Genomic DNA, 18,937 nt, shown 5'->3' with positions numbered 1-18,937 from the left:
TACACCACCTGGGAGGAGGCTGTGGCCAGCTGGGGGTCGGCCTCTTCTCCCAGGTTAACAAGTCACAGGACCAGACCAAATGCCCTCAAGTTGTGTCAGGGGAGTTTTAAGTCGGATATCAGGAACAATCGCCTCACTGAAAGAGCCGCCACGCATTGCAATAGGCTGTCCAGGGAAGCGGTGGAGTCACGGTCTCTGGAAGCGTTCAGAAAGCGTGCGGATGTGGCCCCTGGGGACGTGGTTTGGGGTGGCCCGGCAGTGCTGGATACGACCATCCCGAAGCTGTTTCCCAACCCAAACCTCTCCACGACTCGGAGATCCCAGGACCGTCCCGCCGCCACAGCCGATGGCGCCCGCGCCCCTCCCTCTTCCCGCCGGGCGGGCGGGAGCCATGGCGTCATCGGCGCGCGCCCGCAGCGCCGCCCGCCCGGGAACATGTCGCCGCCGCTCTTCAGCCTGCCTGAGGCGCGGCTCCGCTTCACGGTGAGCTTCCCCCGCCTCCCTCCTGACCTTCCCTCCGTCCCTCCTGCCTTCCCTCCATCCCTGCCGCTCGGACGGGGGCTGGGCGGGCAGGAAGTTGCGGGGGTCGGGCTGTGCCTCGGCGCCTCCGGGCCTGCTCCTTTATGGAGCGCTCAGCGCGGCCGAGCTGTGGCGGTGTGGGAGTGAGGGCGGGCTCGGCCGAGGGGATAATCAGGCTTCAGGTTAGCGAAAATTAATGTAAAAGACCGTGAAAGTGTGGCGTGCCCCCCGCAGCAAAACGACAGGGCGTATTACGCTTGCTGCCGCTGTGCCTCTGCTGAAGGATGCTTTTCCTTCCCAGAACTGGGGGCTGCGTGCGTACCCAGGCCTCTGGATCCCGGCGTTTGCGAGCCAGGCTGTCAGACAGGAAGATGGGATTTGCACAGAAGTGCTCGAGGCACAAGCACTCGACCTATTAGAGCGATTTTGTAACAGAAAATAGTAATTTTTAGACTATCTTCTTAGCAGGAGTTGTGTGCTTGTCAGCATTTTCATAAACTCAGGACTTGCAAGTTTGTAGGTGATAGAAAATTGGGAGGAGCTGTTAACTCCCGTGAACGCAGAGAGGCTCTCAGGCACATGTGATTCTTGGGGCTGCCCGTGCAGGGCCACGAGTTGGACTCGATGATCCTTGTGGGTCCCTTCCGACTCAGAGTATTCTCTAGTCTATGTCCCAAACCACCTTAACTAGCTGAAGTTGTGAGTGTGGTACATGACACAATGACAGCTCCAGTGTTGGTTACAAGAGAGTGATCCTCTGTGTGTCATTTAGAAATGCTGTTTTCAGAGCACTGTAAGCCCAGGTTTGAGGTATGATGCTCTACTAGCTCACATGCCTAATTTCCTATATGCTTGTTATTTGCCCTTCTTGTTACAAACTCCTCTCTGTAAACTAACACATGGTGTGTAGCAGAAAGATTCCTTAGTATTTCTGTCCACTATCAGAAGAAGAGGGAAGATTCTTTTAGTTTTGTGCTGGTGTTGTAGCTTTTCTTTCTTTGCATTTTGGTAGACATCCACCAGAGAGGCTCTGATTAACAAAAGCATCAAGCCGTTGCTGAATGCATTTAACCAGGTTCCTGGAAGGTAAGTAAAGGCCACTTGATTTTTTAAAAATGCCTATTTAGATAACTTTAAATCTTGTGCCTGAGGCTTGTTACTAACTAAGGTGTAATGTTTGCGTTTGCAGTGAAAATGAAAAGAAGTGTACCTTGGATCAGGCTTTTAGAGTTGTTGTAGAAGAAGAAATAGTAAGTACTTTAAACTGCTGAAGCTTATCTCTTGTTGAACCTCAAATTTCTATTAGTAGGCTAGTATATTAATGTAACAGAAACTTACTTTAGTGTACACTTTACACTTAAACATTATTAAAAACAGGAACTATGTCATGGTGAGATAATTGAGATTAAATACAGATGATCCAAGGAGATTGGTAGAAGCTTGTATTTTGCAGACATCACGCTATGGTAAGAGCTGCTGTCTGAGCCTTTTCTAGCAGTTCTTTGTAATGCTTATGGAAGTCTGCTACATCTTAAAATTCTAATTTGTAAATACGCATTGTTCAATAAGTGTACTTTGAGTGTCTGGAAAGGGTAGGTTTGGAGTAGATGTCAGAAAGAAATTCCACTGTGAATGTGGTGAGGCACTGGAAAAAGTTATCCTGAGATGTTGTGGATGCCCCATCCCTGGAAATGATCAAGGTCAGGTTGGATGGGGCTTTCATCAATCTGTCTAGTGAAAGGTGTCTCTGCCCCTGGCAGGGGGGTTTGAACAATGAGATCTTTTGCCTCCTCAAATCAAAACTATTTTGTGATTTGTTACTAACATGTAACAAAGCTTGTCAGCTGAAAAGAATGATGAAAGAAGTCAAATAATGTATGATCAAATAATACCTGAATGAAGTCTGAATGTGGGGTACTAATTTTCAGAGGTATATGATTCTCTGTGCATTTGGATCTTTAGTGCCTGGAAGCAGTCAGGAAGGGTTTCATACTCAATAAGAACTTACTACAGTTAACTGATGGATCAGATTTCATAGATTGTTTTGGAAAGTTGAATGTCAGTATTTGTTTTAAATATGCCTACTTGGAAACAAGAATTTTAGTTTTGTTAGATACATTATGGTCAGACTAGACAATTTCAACAATGTTTTCTTTGTTTAGATAAACAAAGCTCCGTGTGAGAATCTCCTGGCAATTATTTCTCTTGCTATTAATGGAGTCACAGAAGGTGAGCATCTCTCTTTCAAATATATTGGCAGTTTTAGGGACCATTTAGGGGAATTTTAAAATCTTGATTTCTGTAAGTCATCTACTGCAATTGCCTTTACTAATATATGTCTCTTATGCTAGTGGTTGGTAAGCTTGGGTTTGTTTCAGAAGAGAAATTAAGTATAATATAATTAAATTTGTTTATATATGTGACATTTGTGATGGAACCTTTTTGTTGTTGTTGTTAATAAAGAAAGATGAACAGGTTTGGTTGCAGTATGATTAGCAGTTTCTTTGTCCAGCACTCTAAAATAATTAGAAGTTTCCCATCATAATTTCAGAGATGAGACCACTGATGCAGAGAGGTAAGATGAATTGGCCAAGGCAGAAATAGCATCTCCTGGATAGCTGTGCTCATCTCCTTTCAGTATAGGGCTGGTTTTTAGATGCATGAATCTGTTTCAGTAACAGATTGTGTCAGAAATCATTGTGCTGATCTCTTCTGAAGTCACTTTTGCTGTCTTCCTTTTGTTTATTTGTTCACATTATTCATCAAGAATTGTTGGTTTTAGTAAGTATAGGTCAACTACATGTATGTTTTATGAGCTGTAGAATAATAAGAGCTGTGCTATGAGGAACGCAGCCACTGCCTAGAGACCATGGATGGATGGACTTGAAGCAAAGTTTTAGTGGTGCTTGAAAAGGCTCTCAGGCTTCATGGGTGTGTGTAGTGGGACAAACTGGATTCAGAAGTCTGAAAGAGTTCATTTACAGTCTGCAAAAAGATGTGGCATTATTTCAGACTTTGACTTCATTAGAACAGTGATTTTTTTTTTAATATTTGTTTTACGTTAGTGCAGAGCTTTTGCAAATCTCGTTTGAGTATGTGTACAAGTAGCTTTAAGGAAAGTTCACATTTTAGCCCAAGTTTTCTGTTAGGATTTGTAGGAACTCAGAAGAACTTCTTTCTTCTACTTGTTTTAATAAAACGTCCCTCAAGTGTAATGCATCTCTTTGTTTTGTATTTTGGTTCAGATTGTTGAATAAAAGATTCCCTGTTTCTCATAGGTATCTGCACTGCATCAACTCCTTTTGTGCTTTTGGGGGATGTTCTGGATTGCCTCCCTTTGGATCAGTGTGACAAAATTTTCACTTTTGTGGAGAAAAATGTTGCAACGTGGAAATCGGTAGGTATTTTTGCAAAATGTTCCATAGTTTGGCCAAAGCTTTTGTCTACAATAACCACTTTAATGAACAAAATTTAAGTGTCTTTGTAAGTGACACATAAGTGTCAGGAGCTCCAGAGATTGCTGCTGTCTCAGTGTTTTCCTAACCTGGATTTTCTAGAACCTCCTTTGGGAGGACTAGAACCTCCTCCCATAGTAATTCAGGCTGGTTTGTTTCAGATAACATTATGGCCCCTGATACATTCACAAACTGGTGTTCATTGTTAATTCAACTGTCTACCAATTTCTCCTTCCAGATCACCAGTATTCTGAACACTGTAAATCTATTGTGTGTTCTCTTTGCTTATTTGTATAAATCATTGTCCTGGTTTAGGGCAAATCTGGGAGGAAACTTCTGAAGGGGTCCCTCTAGGAAGCAGATTCAAGCATCCCCTCCCCCTACTGGTTTGTGAAAAAATTTCCTTCCAAATTTGCCCTCAATCATATATGGAGTAATAAAGGAAATTAGTGTAAAAATTTGTGTATTCTGAGAAAAAAGAGTGGATGGTATTCTTACAGTTCACTGTCACACGTGGTTTTTCTTTATGGAGGCTGGATGTAAATGTGTTTTACACTTTCTTGGAATTTGTGGGACTTGCCTTTTTGTGAAACCTGCTGTTATATAAGGGAAGACTCAAATTTAGAATTATCTGTAGGAGTGTCTCATACTTACTCATATCTTGTGCTTGGATTAAATCTGCTCAGGAAGGTTTTGTGATCTGTTAATGTTCTAAATACCTTTACTCTGTTTCAGAACACATTTTACTCTGCAGGGAAAAATTACTTGCTTCGCATGTGCAATGGTGAGTGGCAGTTTTTCAGGGAAGGGGAGCAGTATTAAAAAAATTCCTATCTCAGCAAATGAAAGTTAGTTTAATAATTTGATTTTAATTCAGATGTGTTCAATAAGTAATAAAGTTAAAAGGCCCATCATTCAACAGATACGCATTCTTGATTATTAATGTAAAAGTTGTTCAGACCTCAGGGAACTCATCAGTGAAGATCATTATAGAAGAATATCATTCCTCAGCAATGACAAGGGCTGTATCCAAGGCTATGTTTGAGTAGGATTCATTCAAACTTTTTATTGGTATTGAAGGTGTTAGGAGAATTGGTAGAATGCATTTGGAAGAAATATGTAAGGTCAGAGGGAGTCACTGGCATTTGAATTTACAATAACATACCATTACATTACATATAATTTCATTAACTCTGATGGTCACGTAATCAGCAAGTCTTGAATTCTGTTACATGAGAAATGAAAAGAGGAATAAATACTAATATTCTTTACTTTTTACAATATTTAGACCTCCTAAGAAGATTATCTAAGTCACAAAACACTGTCTTTTGTGGAAGAATTCAGCTGTTCTTGGCTAGGTTATTTCCACTTTCAGAAAAGTCAGGTGAGATTTTTTGCATTTCATCACACTTAACATCGAGACTAAATAAGCTGAACCTTTTAAATTTATGATGGTTGCAGACCAAATCCAGGAGGACCAAATCACTTTGCACTTGTATCCTAGTTCTTGTGTCTGTTCTTGATGTTGTGACTTTTATTTGCTTTGATTTCAAATGTAAGTGTTGAATGCTCTAAGAATTGAGTATCAGCATTTCATAAACGGACTTGGGAACTTCACAGCTTTTAAGACTTACTCTTTGTTTTTCACAGGGCTTAACCTACAGAGTCAGTTTAACCTGGAAAATGTCACTGTTTTCAATACCAATGAACATGAGAGCACTTTGGGACAGAAGGTGAAAATTCCTATGCCATTTTTCACTGATTCTGCAGTAAACATATAAGATTGTTTGCACATAAAGTGTTTGGGACTGTAGGTTCATCATTTGGTTGTCCTTCTGCCAGACCAAGCTGTTGTTTTGGGAATTGCCATGTTACCTGGAACATTAAATTGTGCACTGTGAGGGGGTAAAGGAAGGGTTTGATTGTGAGGAATGAGCACTGTCACTTACTGTGCAAAGTTTTCCCCACAATATGCAGAGGACAGAGCTGTCTCTTCAGCTTTCTTCAGGAGAAGTGAGGCTACTATTGGATTAAGACAGGAATTTGTTGCACATATTGCAGTAATAATACTAAAGAGATCTTTGAGTTACCATCTTAAGCTTTCTGATCTAATATGTAATTGAATATTTACAGTAAACAGCAGTGTGAGAACTCTGTACAAACTGTAGTGGCATTTATATAAATCTTAAATAATTTTTTCCTGTTTAGCACACTGAGGAGAGGGAAGAGGGAATTGATGTGGAAGAAGGTGAAATGGGAGATGATGAAGCACCAACAAGTTGGTAAGCTGACAGAAATTGAAAAGCTGAAACAAAAGCTTTATGAAGTGAAGAAAAAAAGCTGTTTGGGAAATATCTTTAATATTTTTTGTTGTTGTCCAAATTCTTCCCATCTCCTGCCCTCTGAAGATTAGATATATCTAATCCGTGAAGGCTCCTGGCAATGTCTTAATTATTTAAGTTGCCTGTAAGACAGAAATGTACAGATTTGAAAAAGTTATATACCCTGACAGAGAACTACTCTGTTTTCGACAATTTTCAAAATTCCCTTCACAAAATTTCTTGCGATAAGATATATCCAGGGATTTTGAGTATATACTTAAGGAGAAAAAGCTGTGTTCCCCTTCATGCCACAGATAGTGAAAAAATCCTAAGATCCCTTTTGTGTACAATTTTTGCTTTTATGGCAAGAAAGTAATAATAGACTGAAGGGAAAACTCCTACAAGGAGAAATTCTGAGTTACACATTTCTCTGTGGTGTTTCACTACTGACTCAGTAATTTACTTCCAAAATGAATGATATTTTCTGGGGCTGTACATTCCTGTGTGAACTTGAATATAATATGTTGCATTTCAGTATGGTTTTTTTTCATTATTTTTTCCACAGTTCCATTCCAATAGATTATAACCTGTATAGAAAATTCTGGTCACTTCAAGATTATTTTAGAAATCCTGTGCAGTGCTATGAGAAGGTGTCATGGAAAACATTTCTTAAGGTAATCTGAGTTCATGCTTTCAACCATTCAGCCTGAGTAAAGGTCATTGTTTACACAAGTAGCGGTGACTGCATAAGCTTGGAACAGTTCAAAGGCTCAGGCCGCTGGAAAAGGATTGTGCATGAGGAAATGCATTTTGCTGTTCTCTAAAGTGAGCCTTTTTCAGTAAATGATAACGTTGTGTTAAAGTGTACGGTAAACTCCCTAATGTATGTCAATATCAGAAATACTTCTTATGTTGCAACAGTGCCAGGAGTACCTTTTTTTGTGGTTTATCAGCTGCAAGAAGAAAAACTTGTGGGTTTGGGTAGGTTTTTTTACCCCAAGAAGATAAATAGCTCTATCTAGTCCTAGCTGGTATTTTTGAGTAGTCATGTAGATGCCGGTGGGACCCTAAAAATTACTGGTTTCTGATGAAGCAAATCTTTGTAGAAGCAATGTTCCCTTCAGCAAGCTGTTTCAGTTTTGCGTAGTATGAATATTGATTAAGATTTATTGCTAAGGCACTGTTTCTTCATAATTAGTCACTCGGTATTTGTTTAATTCAAAGGAGTTTAGTTTTTTTTTAATATTTATTCTCTGTGTTCTGATAATAGAAGGTGACATCTGTTCAGACATCCTAATATGAATCTAATTAATAACATCTACTAATGGGGTCAAAAAACAACAAAAAACTACCACAGGTGCAGTTCAGAAACTGATCAAGGCCATACCTAAGTCTTTCAGATGAAATTTTTTAATGTAGCACTGTCATCATGTGAACCTTTTATCTTCATGATGTCTAAACAACAAAGCACTGTTCACAACCCAAAATGTTGTTTTTCTTAGCATGCTTTAAATATTCTGTATGATTAAATGTTCTGATATGATAATGCTTTCACTTCATTTTTGGTGTTCAGAGAGGTCCTACCCATCAGTAACAGGTGTGTTGTTTCAATGTGCTGATACAAGTTTACGAATTATTTTACTTTCTTGGCTTTAAGTCTGGTATAGTTCTCTAACTACAAAGGTTCAGTATTATTTTCATGTGGTAAATAACTCTGTTTTATAGTACTCAGAAGAAGTTTTGGCTGTTTTCAAAAGTTACAAATTGGATGACACCCAGGCTTCCCGAAAAAAGTTGGAAGAACTAAAAACAGGAGGAGAACATGTATATTTTGCAAAGTTCCTAACCAGTGAAAAGGTATGTAGTTTCCCTTCCAGAATCCCAGGCTAATTGAGGTTGGAAGGAACCTATGTTTGGTTCAGCTGCTCTGTTCAAAGCTCTCAGCTTGAACAGTTGATCAGCACTGTGTGCAGTCGCAAGTCCACAGTTTCTCTGGGTATCCCATTACACTGTTTGGCCACTTTATTTAGATAGATTTATTCTGTTCCTTTTTCTGTTTTATTCTTTGTGGGTTGCCTCTGTTAATTGATGACTTGGGGGGCTCCTATTTCTGGAATAAGTCCTCAATAAAGCTGCTGTTAGTTTATTTGATTTAATTTCTAATGTTGCCTTTAGAAAAATAAGTTAAAAGAGAGTAAATATTTAAAGATCTGTTGCTTTTTTGTTGTTGTTTAGCTGATGGATTTACAGCTGAGTGACAGTAACTTCCGTCGTCACATCTTGTTGCAGTACCTAATATTATTTCAGTATCTAAAGGGACAAGTCAAATTTAAAAGGTAATATGAAAATATTTTGTGTTTTGTGGATGGGGAATTAGGAACTTGGAGGTAAACCAAAATATTTTAAAACAGTTTACCTACTTAGTCTGAGGTGTTGTGGGACTTCGAGCCTTGGATTGGTAAATACAGGGTGTGACTGAAGTTATTTTACAGCAGGAAAGCAGAGGTCTCATTCATTTCTCTGTTCCTCTGCCTGATTCTTTGCCCTACCTTGCTCTAGCGTTCATTGGACTTAGTCAAACTTGTGCCATTTACTATACAGGGAAAAACCCAACCTGCTCATCTTTGCAGAGTAAGTTTTCTGCCAGGTTGGTGAGTTGTGGGGTCTCAGAGAAGTAGAGGCCATTAAAACTTGCTTACAGTGAGTTCCAACCATGAGAGGGAAAGGGACTGTCCTTGGCAGCACCAAGTTGTTAGACCAGTGCAAGGTACTTGTGTGTGATATCATTTTTTATCTATACAGACTCTGCAATATGGCACTGGTTACTGATTTTTTTTTTTTCCTTAGTGTACTGCAGAACTCTGTCCAAAATGGCAAGAAATAACAATGGTGATTGTTGCTCTTATAAATTAAAGGGATAGAACCAAACCCCATCTGTTCCTAGTCTCTAATGTTATTCTGAAGAAAATCCTTTCTCTCTGTTCATTTCCTGTGCCCTGGGCCATGTGTGCACATAATAATTAACATCCTTAACGAGGCTGCTGTCTCCCACCTGCTATATATTGCTTTTTGTAAACAGCTCTCAAAGAACTTTGTAAATGAGGTTAGGATCATTATCCTAATTCTACAGATTATTTATCAAGGCAGTCAATTGGGTGAGAAGGAATGGAATTCAGGTCTTCTGAATTGCAGTTCAGTCCTTTTGAGGTAATAGTCATTTCAATGTCAAAGCATTAAAATGTTTATTATAAACAGTCACTTACTGGTGTGAAGGATGTCATGAGATAAAAATGGTGTATAACACTTGGTTAGTGTTTTTGAGGTAAATCTTTTCATTGTGCCCATTTGCTGTGTTTTGGATCCAACATCAAGGTGTGATCTTGAATCACTCAAATGGCCTTCCTACTGGGTCAGCCTACACCCTGAAAGTATAGTCCCCAAACACATCTAATTAATTCTACAAAGTAAAAAATGGTCAGTCCCTGGGACCAGAGCAGATCATATTCAAAGCACTTTCCTCAGATTCCCTCTAACTCAGAAGGTATGTCGTGTGAATTATTTGTCCTCAGCACACTTTCTGATGTGTTGTTTTGTTTTTCAATTCCAGTTCAAACTATGTTCTAACAGATGAACAGTCTCTTTGGATTGAAGATACTACAAAAGCAGTCTACCAGGTTGGTACAGTATCTACTTTCATATTACATGGAAGAATATTAAGCATGTAATATTGCATTAACCACCTTTGAAGCAGTAACCACCATTTTCTCTGGAGTTTCTCTCCTACATATTCTTCTACAGATGTAATGTGGAACAGTCATCTTCTTTTCTCCCATTCATAGCTTCTTTCAGAAAATCCTCCAGATGGGGAAAGATTCTCAAAAATGGTAGAGGTGAGTATTTTGATGCCTGCCTCAACAAAGTCTATATAGCACGTAAAAAAGCAGTTTCGGCTTGAAGTAGCTTTTGGAACACACATTATGTCTGAGAGAGCTTTTACCTCATCCCAGTATAAAAAGGTCTTATAATGTCTTTTTATTTTGTAGTCGTATTTTATCCCATGTTTTCATTAATACTCTTTTCTTCCTTCCTTTTCCTGGGGAGAAATGGAAATAAGCCTGTTTGTGCATGTGTATATGCAGGACGATGGGCTATTGGAAAGCAAAAAATATTTAAAGAGTTTTGATAGGAGTCCTGTGCCCAAAGGCATGGAAATAAAATGCAAGTGAAATTAATTAAAACCTAAGAAGTTGTCTTTTTTCTTTCCTTTTTTCCTTTACTTTGACTGCATCTATTTTCTTGTCTAGACCAGGAGAAATAAAGCCTTTCCTACAATTTTTGAAGAGAGGAGTTGTACTATTTTTGAGTAAATTAAACCAGTTGTCTGAGATTATACTGATAATCTTCAAGATAGTGACTGAAACACACAACCTAGAACAAAGTTTTCCCCTTAATTTTAATAGCTCAATTTAAAACTTAGGGGTCAGCTCTGAAAGTGCTTGTGACCCTAATAACCTGTAATGCTTTATGTGTTTATACAGCATATATTAAATACTGAAGAAAACTGGAACTCGTGGAAAAATGAGGGCTGCCCGAGCTTTGTGAAAGAAAGGTAATTTACAAAACAGAAGCTTTCTGCTGCTTGTTTGAACTGGTGGTTACACTTCAGAATGTGGTACCCATGGTGCATATGACCATTAACCACTCACACAACTGGGAGATCTGTACAGTAGTCCTTCCTTCAGTGAGTGCAGAAGGCTCCTAGATTTCTGCCAAAAATCATAAGGATTGCGGTGTGTCAGGGAAGAAGTGGTTATGGGTGTGTGGGCTCTCAGAAGAGCATTCCTCATTGTCTCAGGGCAACGTTTTGTGGTACTGAGGATCCAGTGGTCCAGGAGGCTGAAGCAGGTTTTGTCCCGTCCTGCTTTCAGCAGACCCTAGGTTGAAGTGGTTAGTGCTTTCACCACTGAAAGTTTCCTGTGTTATTAGTTACTAACTAGTGGCAAAACTTGAACTTTGACTCCATGTGTCTACTTGACTATCTTGAGGGGATGACCGAACATTTGTCGTCTACCCTTCTTCATTGTACACACAGACTGTGGCCTTTTTGTGGGAAGGAGCATCTGAGTCATTATCTCTTTGGAGATCTTCTTTTAGTGGGGAGATGAGGTGCAGCCACCTCTTCATGACTTCAGCTGTTTGCAAAAAAAGGGGAGGGGGGCTGTTAGAAGAGAGAAATTACTGTTGCAGGGGGATTGTGGGGAAGTAAAATTATGAAACTTGACTTTTATAAATATTCTGTCTCCTTTAGATCTCATCCAGAGTTTCAGCTTGGGTAGGTCTTGCCCTAACCTCAGTGCTCTGGGATCTCCATTCTTTGATCCCATGAAATCAGCTGCAGCTGGGGAAAGAGACCTTGCAATCATAGAGCAGATGATCCCAGCAGCAGGGTAGATCATGTGCTGCTGTCACAAATGTGATTCGCTTCCTTCTCTTTATTGGGACTCTGGTAGACCTTTACATTTTTGAGTTAACTATTTTTGGTGTCTGGCAGAATCCTTTCCGTATCTCTGCTTTCTTCTCTCTCCTCTTCCCCACTGCCTCCTTCAACTATTAGATTCACTGTCCTTCAGTCCTTTCAGTATGTTGTAACTTGGCACCATCTCAAGGTGAAAGGTGAAATAGCTTTTTTGTTCTTGAGATATTACTGGTTTGATACTAAAGAACTTTATTTTTTCTTTAGACCTCCTGATTCTAAGCCGATGAGGCCTATGAGGAAGAGGCCAGCTCCAGAGGACTTCTTAGGAAAAGGATCAAACAAAAAAATCCTTATGGGGAAGTATGTTGGGTTGTCTTTCCTTTACAGAATTTCTGGGTTTAGATTGGTTAGTTGGTTAAGGGGGTTCTGTGTTTGGGGTTTTTTCCCCCACTGTTTTTTCTATGCAGCAATTTTCAAACATCCTTACTTTGGAACTGCCAAAGAACATCCAAAGGTTATATCATTCTTTTAAAACTTGCAGCAGGCTTTCTTTCCTTATAACCATCTTTTAGAGATCCCTTTAAAACAGTCTATAAGTGTGGAATGGTAGAATGATGAACATAAACAATGTGTGTTTATGCTTTTCAGTGAGGAACTGACCCGCCTTTGGAATTTATGTCCTGATAACATGGAAGCCTGTAAATCTGAGAGTAGGTAGGTAAAAAATGAGTGTGTCATTGTCTAAAGCTAACTAATTAGCACTTTAATTAGACAGTTACAAAATTGGCATAAGGAAGATGTACAAAATGATCTTAGGAGGTGTGCATTTCACACCTTCTTGAGAGAGGGTGGTTATATGAATCTTTGCCTTGAAATCTTACAGTTCTCCTCACTTCTTTGAGTGTTTATGCTGTCAGTAATTTTCATTGCTTAGTAAAGTAAAATCTAAGCTGAAAACCAGATGGAAACTCCCCTTTTGTAGAGCTTGATTGTATAATTAATTGCCTTATATAGTGAAGGAAGATTGCCAAGTCTGGCTCTGATGAAGTTAGCATGCTACTTGGCTATATTATTTAAGCAGGCCTGTGCTTTAAACAATGCTAGATAAGAGGAAACAGGCATTGTTCCAGTACATACAAGGTCTACTCATGGGGCAGATACAGAAAAATGCAATTATTGGTTGTCCCTTATGCTCGCACAATTGTGGGAAATACTTAAAATGTACTCTGCTATGCAACATTCTTTGTTACAGATACCAAAATCTTTTACTGTGCAGACATGATACAGAGTAAGAAAATTTGGAGAAGGGATGGGGCAGTTCCAAAAGAGAACTGTGCTAGTAGTGGCTGTAGTAAAGTCTGGTTGCCTGGGTACAGGTGCTAATTGTGCAGCTATCCTGAGAGGAGGAATTGCTTTTCTAGAGGTTTAGAGCTTTGCAAAGGAAGTGCTCTCCTTTCTTGTGAGGCTGGGATGTGCAGGAAGGCCTTTGACAGGATACTTGCCTTTACTAGGCCAAGGGATGCAGGTGGAGTTGTGTTTGGGACCAAAGCTTTTGGTTCCCTGTGTGTGATTGTATTGTGCTGCAATGTCTTTGAATAAAAATAAATAAAGCCCTTAAATGGAGATAAACAAATAAAATGCATGCCATGGTAAACCGGAAATAGATCCGGTGGCATCCAGATTCAGTTCCAAGTTTTTACTAAGGGCTTTATACGTGGTCAAGTGAATGTAGCTTTTTGCTTTGATTCTTCACATCTCCATTCAAATGGGGTAATACTTCCTTAGCTGTCTCCTTTTTAGATGGTTGTTCTGGGGATAATATGGCAGGACTCAGATGGGTTTTCAAGGTGCTGGCTTTAGTTCCAGTAGTCAGTGATGATGCATGGGGCACCATTTTGCCCTGGGCAAAATGCCTTTTTTAAAACAAAATTGAAGCAAATTTATAGACCAGTGGTGCTTCACCCCTGCTCCATCCCTTTACTAGACTCCCTTGCAGAAGCAGGTGTGTCTCTGTCAGCATTAGGTAGGAGAAATACAGATCATTACAAGCTTGCTTTGCACAACTGAGTCTTGGCTCTCAGTAACTTACAGCTCTTACACAATCTGTGTTTCTTGGTTAGAGTCTTCTCAGCAGCAAACTGTCCTGATGGTGTGAAATTTCATTTCTGTTCTGTTTTTAGGTCAGGGTTCCTTTTGTGCTGCTTTGAGTACTTGTCAGAACCAACCACGAATGGTTCTAAGAGCAGATGAAACTGAGGTGGGGGTTTTTAGGGACAGCCATGTTTTACTGATGCTGTCAAATGGCACAAAACTAGTAACCATTTTAGACCCCTGAGCTCCTGTGAGTGGTGCAAATGCTCTTGACAGATGTTGATGTCACCTCTTTCATGGAAGAGGTGGAAAGAGGTTTAAATGTATATAATAGGCAGTGCTAGCAACTGCTGGCACACTCTAGTGGTTATGCAGTAAATAATTTTATAGCAACATGTATCAGACATTTTCTTTTCTTATTTAAAATGCTTAAATTTAAGTGGGTTGGTTTGGGGATTGTTTTTTCTCTTCAGTGGATGAGCTTGAGATGGGTCTGAAGGAACAAAGACTATTTTAGAGAAGTTTGTGAAGCATATTAAGCTCCTTATTTGATTTTTTTTTTAGGGAGTATATGCCAACACTGGAGGAATTTTTTGAAGAAGCTATAGAACAAGCAGACCCTGAAAACATGGTTGAAAATAAATATAAGTATGTCCATCTCTGCTGTGTTTCACTTGATTTTAATGTCTTTCATGTTTGGATTGTTAAAAGAAAGCAGACTGTCCTCAGCATTACTAGTATCTGTGTAGAACTCCAGAAATGTACAAAAACTGTTTAAATTTGAACAGAATTATATTACTAAATGTCTCAAATATTTTTCTGTGCTTTATAGATGCCAGACTTTACTAACCAAACTTGTGTTTTATTGTAGGGCTGTGAACAATTCTAACTATGGCTGGAGAGCACTGAGACTCCTGGCACGCAGAAGTCCCCACTTCTTCCAGCCAACAAACCAACAATTCAAGAGTTTACCTGAATATCTAGAAAATATGGTAATCAAATTAGCCAAGGAGCTGCCTGTAAGTAATACTATCCTGTAATAACAAATGATAAATTTATTCACTTTCTGCTTGTCCCTCTGCAGCCCATTTAGTACACAGAGACAGAGGGGGGGAAAAAAAAAAAGCCAGGAAAAAGGTTTGTACACTAAAGTAAAAATTACAAATAAAATTAGTCTAATCTCTAAAGATCCCAGTAACAATAAACAGAATAACATTGATTAACCTAGTATCTGTTGAGCCCTGCCTCATGCTCTGTGAAAAAAACCAGCTGTGGCAATCCAATTGGTAGGCATAAGTGTATATATATTTATTTGTATGTGTGTGTGAATATATACACATATACATGTATTAACCCAGCTGCTTGGGTTCCATGTTGCAGTGCAGACCAGTTTTATGGAAGGTATAAGCCAGAATCATGGCTCTTGAATATAGTGGGATGGCAGGAGAAGAGGCAGTGTGTGCAGCTGAAGGTGCTGTGCTAAGTGTTACCAGAGCTTTACAGCAAGGTTTGCCAGAGTTCTTCTATCAGCTCCCTGACTTCTAAAATATGCAGAACAAGAATAAACCTTGTGGAGCTGTAAAATTAAGGCATTAACCCTTTGCTTGGTCAACAGTACAAATTTGAGTCTAGGGAGGGGCCTTTCAGATCGCTCTAGACACAGTGATGAGAGGCTGCCAGTGGGGAAGGGGCACTTTGTACACCTCTGAATTAGCACACAACCCAGCAACATCTTGCAGATACAAACCCCTGCTCCTCTCCTGAGACCTGCCTTCTGTGTAATGTGAGGTCTAAAGGTTGGATTTTAATATATGGTTGTTTTGTTTGTCCAGCCATCAGAGTTAACTGTGCTAATAGCAAGTTCAGAAAAAATACAACTATGTACCTAATGCCATGGCTTAAATATAGAAAAAGATGAAACCTTTTGGCTGATCAGTAGCTAAATGAGGGAATGAAAAGTTTGCTGGTTGTATATTTGTTTGCCACCTTCCAGAAATCTGAAAGTACATAAACTTTGGGGAATTCACAAGTGTGGAATAAAATTAGTGAATAACAATAATAATGATTTTTTTTAAAAAAAAAAGTTAGTTGGTAGTGGTCTTAAATTTGGCTGGCTGGGGTTTTTTTTAAGCAAGTGATAAAACTCACTATGGAATGCTTGGTTGTTGTTACTGTGAAAAGGAAGAATCCTGTGAAATCAGTGGATGCTTTTATGAGGTTTTTTAGTTAGTAATATGCTCTGTTAGAGCTTACTGGTGTTTAGAAGACTCTGAGGGATTTTTCTCATATGGGACCATCTCAGACTTTCCATTGTAACACACATTCCAGAGGCAACACAGCACAAAATGCATCCAGTGATGTTTAGTTCTTTCATTGTAGCCTCCGTCTGAAGAAATAAAAACAGGTGAAGATGAAGATGAGGAAGATAATGATGCTTTATTAAAGGAAAACAATGAAAGTAAGATTTGCATATTCTCAGTCTTTCCAGTTTTTCTCTTCATGTGTGTTGTAGAATCTGTGTTTTAACATAGTTTCCACTGAAGGACATCAGTCCTGCTTACCCCAATGCATTTGCACCAAAAAGCGCAGCCTTTTCGGGACATGGGGCACCAGGAGCAGCCTCCCAGTGTCCTGGCCTGCAGTGCTGAAAGCATCAACCTGTTGGATTAGCACTTTCATTAGGAGCCTCTCACCTTTTCTGCTATGGTGGTGTATGTTGCCAGTGTCACTGGATGTTCATGGCTGAAATGTCAGCTGTGTAGAAGTCTGTGTGAGCGCTCCTCACCCACTTTCCTGTTCTCTCTGCCCTTTAATCACTGGGGTAAGCACTTTCCCCTAGCCCCTCCTGGTAGCTGTGGGACTTTCAAAAATTTATATATTCCAACTCTCAGATCTTTACTTCCTTTTCATTTAAAATACCTTAAAGGCAAAAGGTTCTGTTGGAGAAGAGCAGCCTTCCTGGCAAACATCATCTCACTCATTTTTCTCCACAATCCACTCCTGTTTGCCTCTTGCCTTTAATCCTGTCATGTCCTGCTCCTAGGTGTCCTTCCCCATCTCCTTTGTCTGTGAATCTGCCCTCTTCCATCCTCATTCATGCCTTCATCTCACAGCACATTCTCACTCGCGTGGAGTAACCCTGTGTGCCAGCTCCTGGATCCAGCATGGGCAGATGGGATATGCAGGGCATGGAAGCCAAACACTGGGTACCTCTGGCACCTTTGTTGCAAGCTTCTTTCTGTCAGTGGAAAGCCACCTGTGGGTGAATCTCACGCTGCCCTTTTCCATCCAGCACTTGACCTTCCTCATAGTCTCCTTTCCAATAGTAGAGAAGTTCTTTCCTCTTCAGCTTGATGCTAATTCACACAGCCTTTGTGGGTGTCACTGTGTGGGATTTACATCTTTAAATCTTGTCTTAAAGCAGCGATGGCAGAGCTGTGGTCTGCTGAGCTTGGGCATAAAGGGAAGTGATCTGAGGGTTTTTATTGTTTTGTTGTTCTGCATCTTTTGTCCTTTCCCCTCAATGTGACTTTAGTTCAGATAAATGAGTGTCTCTAGAGAGTCTTGAAACTTCTTGAAACTTCTACTCCATGCCAACTGTCTCTTCAGGTGGCATGAGAAGAGACTATTTTTGAATAAGAGATTAATTTTTTATAAAATATCTATATTTTATTAAAAATTAGAAGCATGATTAATTTTTCTACATAATTCAATCTTTGGTGTTTCTTTCTTTAAAATTGTGAAATAAACATGGATGGTAAGCCACAGACCATGATAAGCTATGAATGTGGAAATCCATCTGTAATCACTACAGCACTTTGCTTCTCAGCAGAGACTAGTGTTCTATGATTTTTATGTCAATGCCAGAATGACAGAAAATTCCTTAAAGTACTGAGTACACATGAAATTTACTGTCACAGCCTTGTTATTAATAGGAACATGAGAAAGAAGGGAATGAAACTGGGTTGGTTTGTTTGGTTGTTTTTACCTGGGTTGACTTTGATTAAGGTGACTAAAATATTGCAAAACATAGCTAAATGTTAAAGATCACTCTATTTTAATGTTATAAGTGATTTGTGTTGAAAACTGTAGTCTGCCTGTCAAAATCCTTGTTTTCATTTGGAGAAGGCAATTCTGATGTAATTAAGACTTTAACACTTCTCTCTCAGTATAATAGGAGATTAAAAAAAGTGAGATTTTCCTTATTTTGGGCATTAAGGGACGTTGCTCTTGAAATCCAGTGAACACCTGTAAAAATCTGCTCTCAGAGCTCGAGTAGGTTTGAAAAGCTAAAGGAAAGGTCATTTAATAAACAGAGGATTTAAAATGGGGCAGATCAGGGACAATTCATTAGCAGTGTCTGGAAATGTTCCCTGTGTCTCACTGATTCCTTCTCTGTTTTCCCCAGGTCCAGAGGTGCAGCGGGACAAAGCCATGACGGGCGAGCAGATCGAGTCCTTCGCGCACAGGCTGGGGGAGCAGTGGAAGGCCTTGGCCCCCTACTTGGAGATGAAGGAATCTGATATCCGGCAGATCGAGCTGGACAGCGAGGATGTGAAGATGAGAGCGAAGCAGCTGCTGGTGGCCTGGCAGGATCAGGAGGGTGCTCATGCCACCCCTGAGAACCTGATCACAGCGCTGACCAAAGCTGGGCTTGGGGACCTGGCCGAAAGTCTCACCAACGACACCGAAGGCAGCAGCTAACTCGCCTCAGATGCCAACTGACTGACTTGGGGCTGGGGGTGTTGGTAATTGTGACTCTTCTGGTGCTTGCCATTGATCATTGTTACTTTTGTTGCTAGGTAACAGATTTTTGATAGGTATTTTATGTTCAGTAAATGATAAAAAGGTTTTTAATAATACTGTTGGATTGTCCACATTGTCTGAGGAAAGGATTAGTTACCCTGGCCTGGAACTCGGAAGCTTCACCTTTGGTGGTAGAACATAAAGGGGAGGATGAAGAGCCCTGGCAGCTTTTGGGGGAGGCTGTGGAACGGTTTGGCACCAGCAGAACTCAGGTAAGTTCCGCTGGACAGAGAATTGGCAAGCTTGTTCCACACAGCAGGGAAGGACTG

General features: G+C 40.0%; 1 protein-coding gene across 2 annotated transcripts; it reads left to right on the top strand.

Annotated features, from left to right (window-relative positions):
* The first annotated feature begins 391 nt into the window (after positions 1–391).
* Positions 392–18,737, top strand: THOC1 (THO complex subunit 1). 2 transcript variants are annotated; one of them, XM_088052665.1, is made up of 22 exons: positions 392–483; positions 1,532–1,605; positions 1,709–1,769; positions 2,682–2,748; positions 3,798–3,916; positions 4,710–4,758; positions 5,263–5,358; positions 5,625–5,707; positions 6,183–6,256; positions 6,861–6,969; positions 8,021–8,152; positions 8,531–8,631; positions 9,903–9,969; positions 10,135–10,185; positions 10,834–10,904; positions 11,604–11,627; positions 12,036–12,131; positions 12,420–12,485; positions 14,427–14,510; positions 14,734–14,881; positions 16,242–16,320; positions 18,271–18,737. In XM_088052665.1, exons 1-22 carry the CDS (start codon positions 436–438, stop codon positions 18,564–18,566), a joined length of 1,995 nt encoding a protein of 664 aa, XP_087908791.1. In that variant the 5' UTR covers positions 392–435; the 3' UTR covers positions 18,567–18,737. The 2 variants fall into 2 exon arrangements, with proteins under 2 accessions (XP_087908791.1, XP_005517283.1); XM_005517226.3 differs by lacking the exon at positions 11,604–11,627 and having other exon boundaries at positions 415–483.
* The last annotated feature ends 200 nt before the right edge of the window (positions 18,738–18,937 follow it).

The sequence above is a fragment of the Pseudopodoces humilis genome, chromosome 1, assembly GCF_049639895.1.
Source record: "Pseudopodoces humilis isolate 2021_Gansu_Grassland_sample_001 chromosome 1, ASM4963989v1, whole genome shotgun sequence".
NCBI lineage: Eukaryota > Metazoa > Chordata > Aves > Passeriformes > Paridae > Pseudopodoces > Pseudopodoces humilis.
The sequence above is the reverse complement of the archived record's forward strand: the minus strand, read 5'-3'. Positions and strand labels throughout refer to the sequence as shown.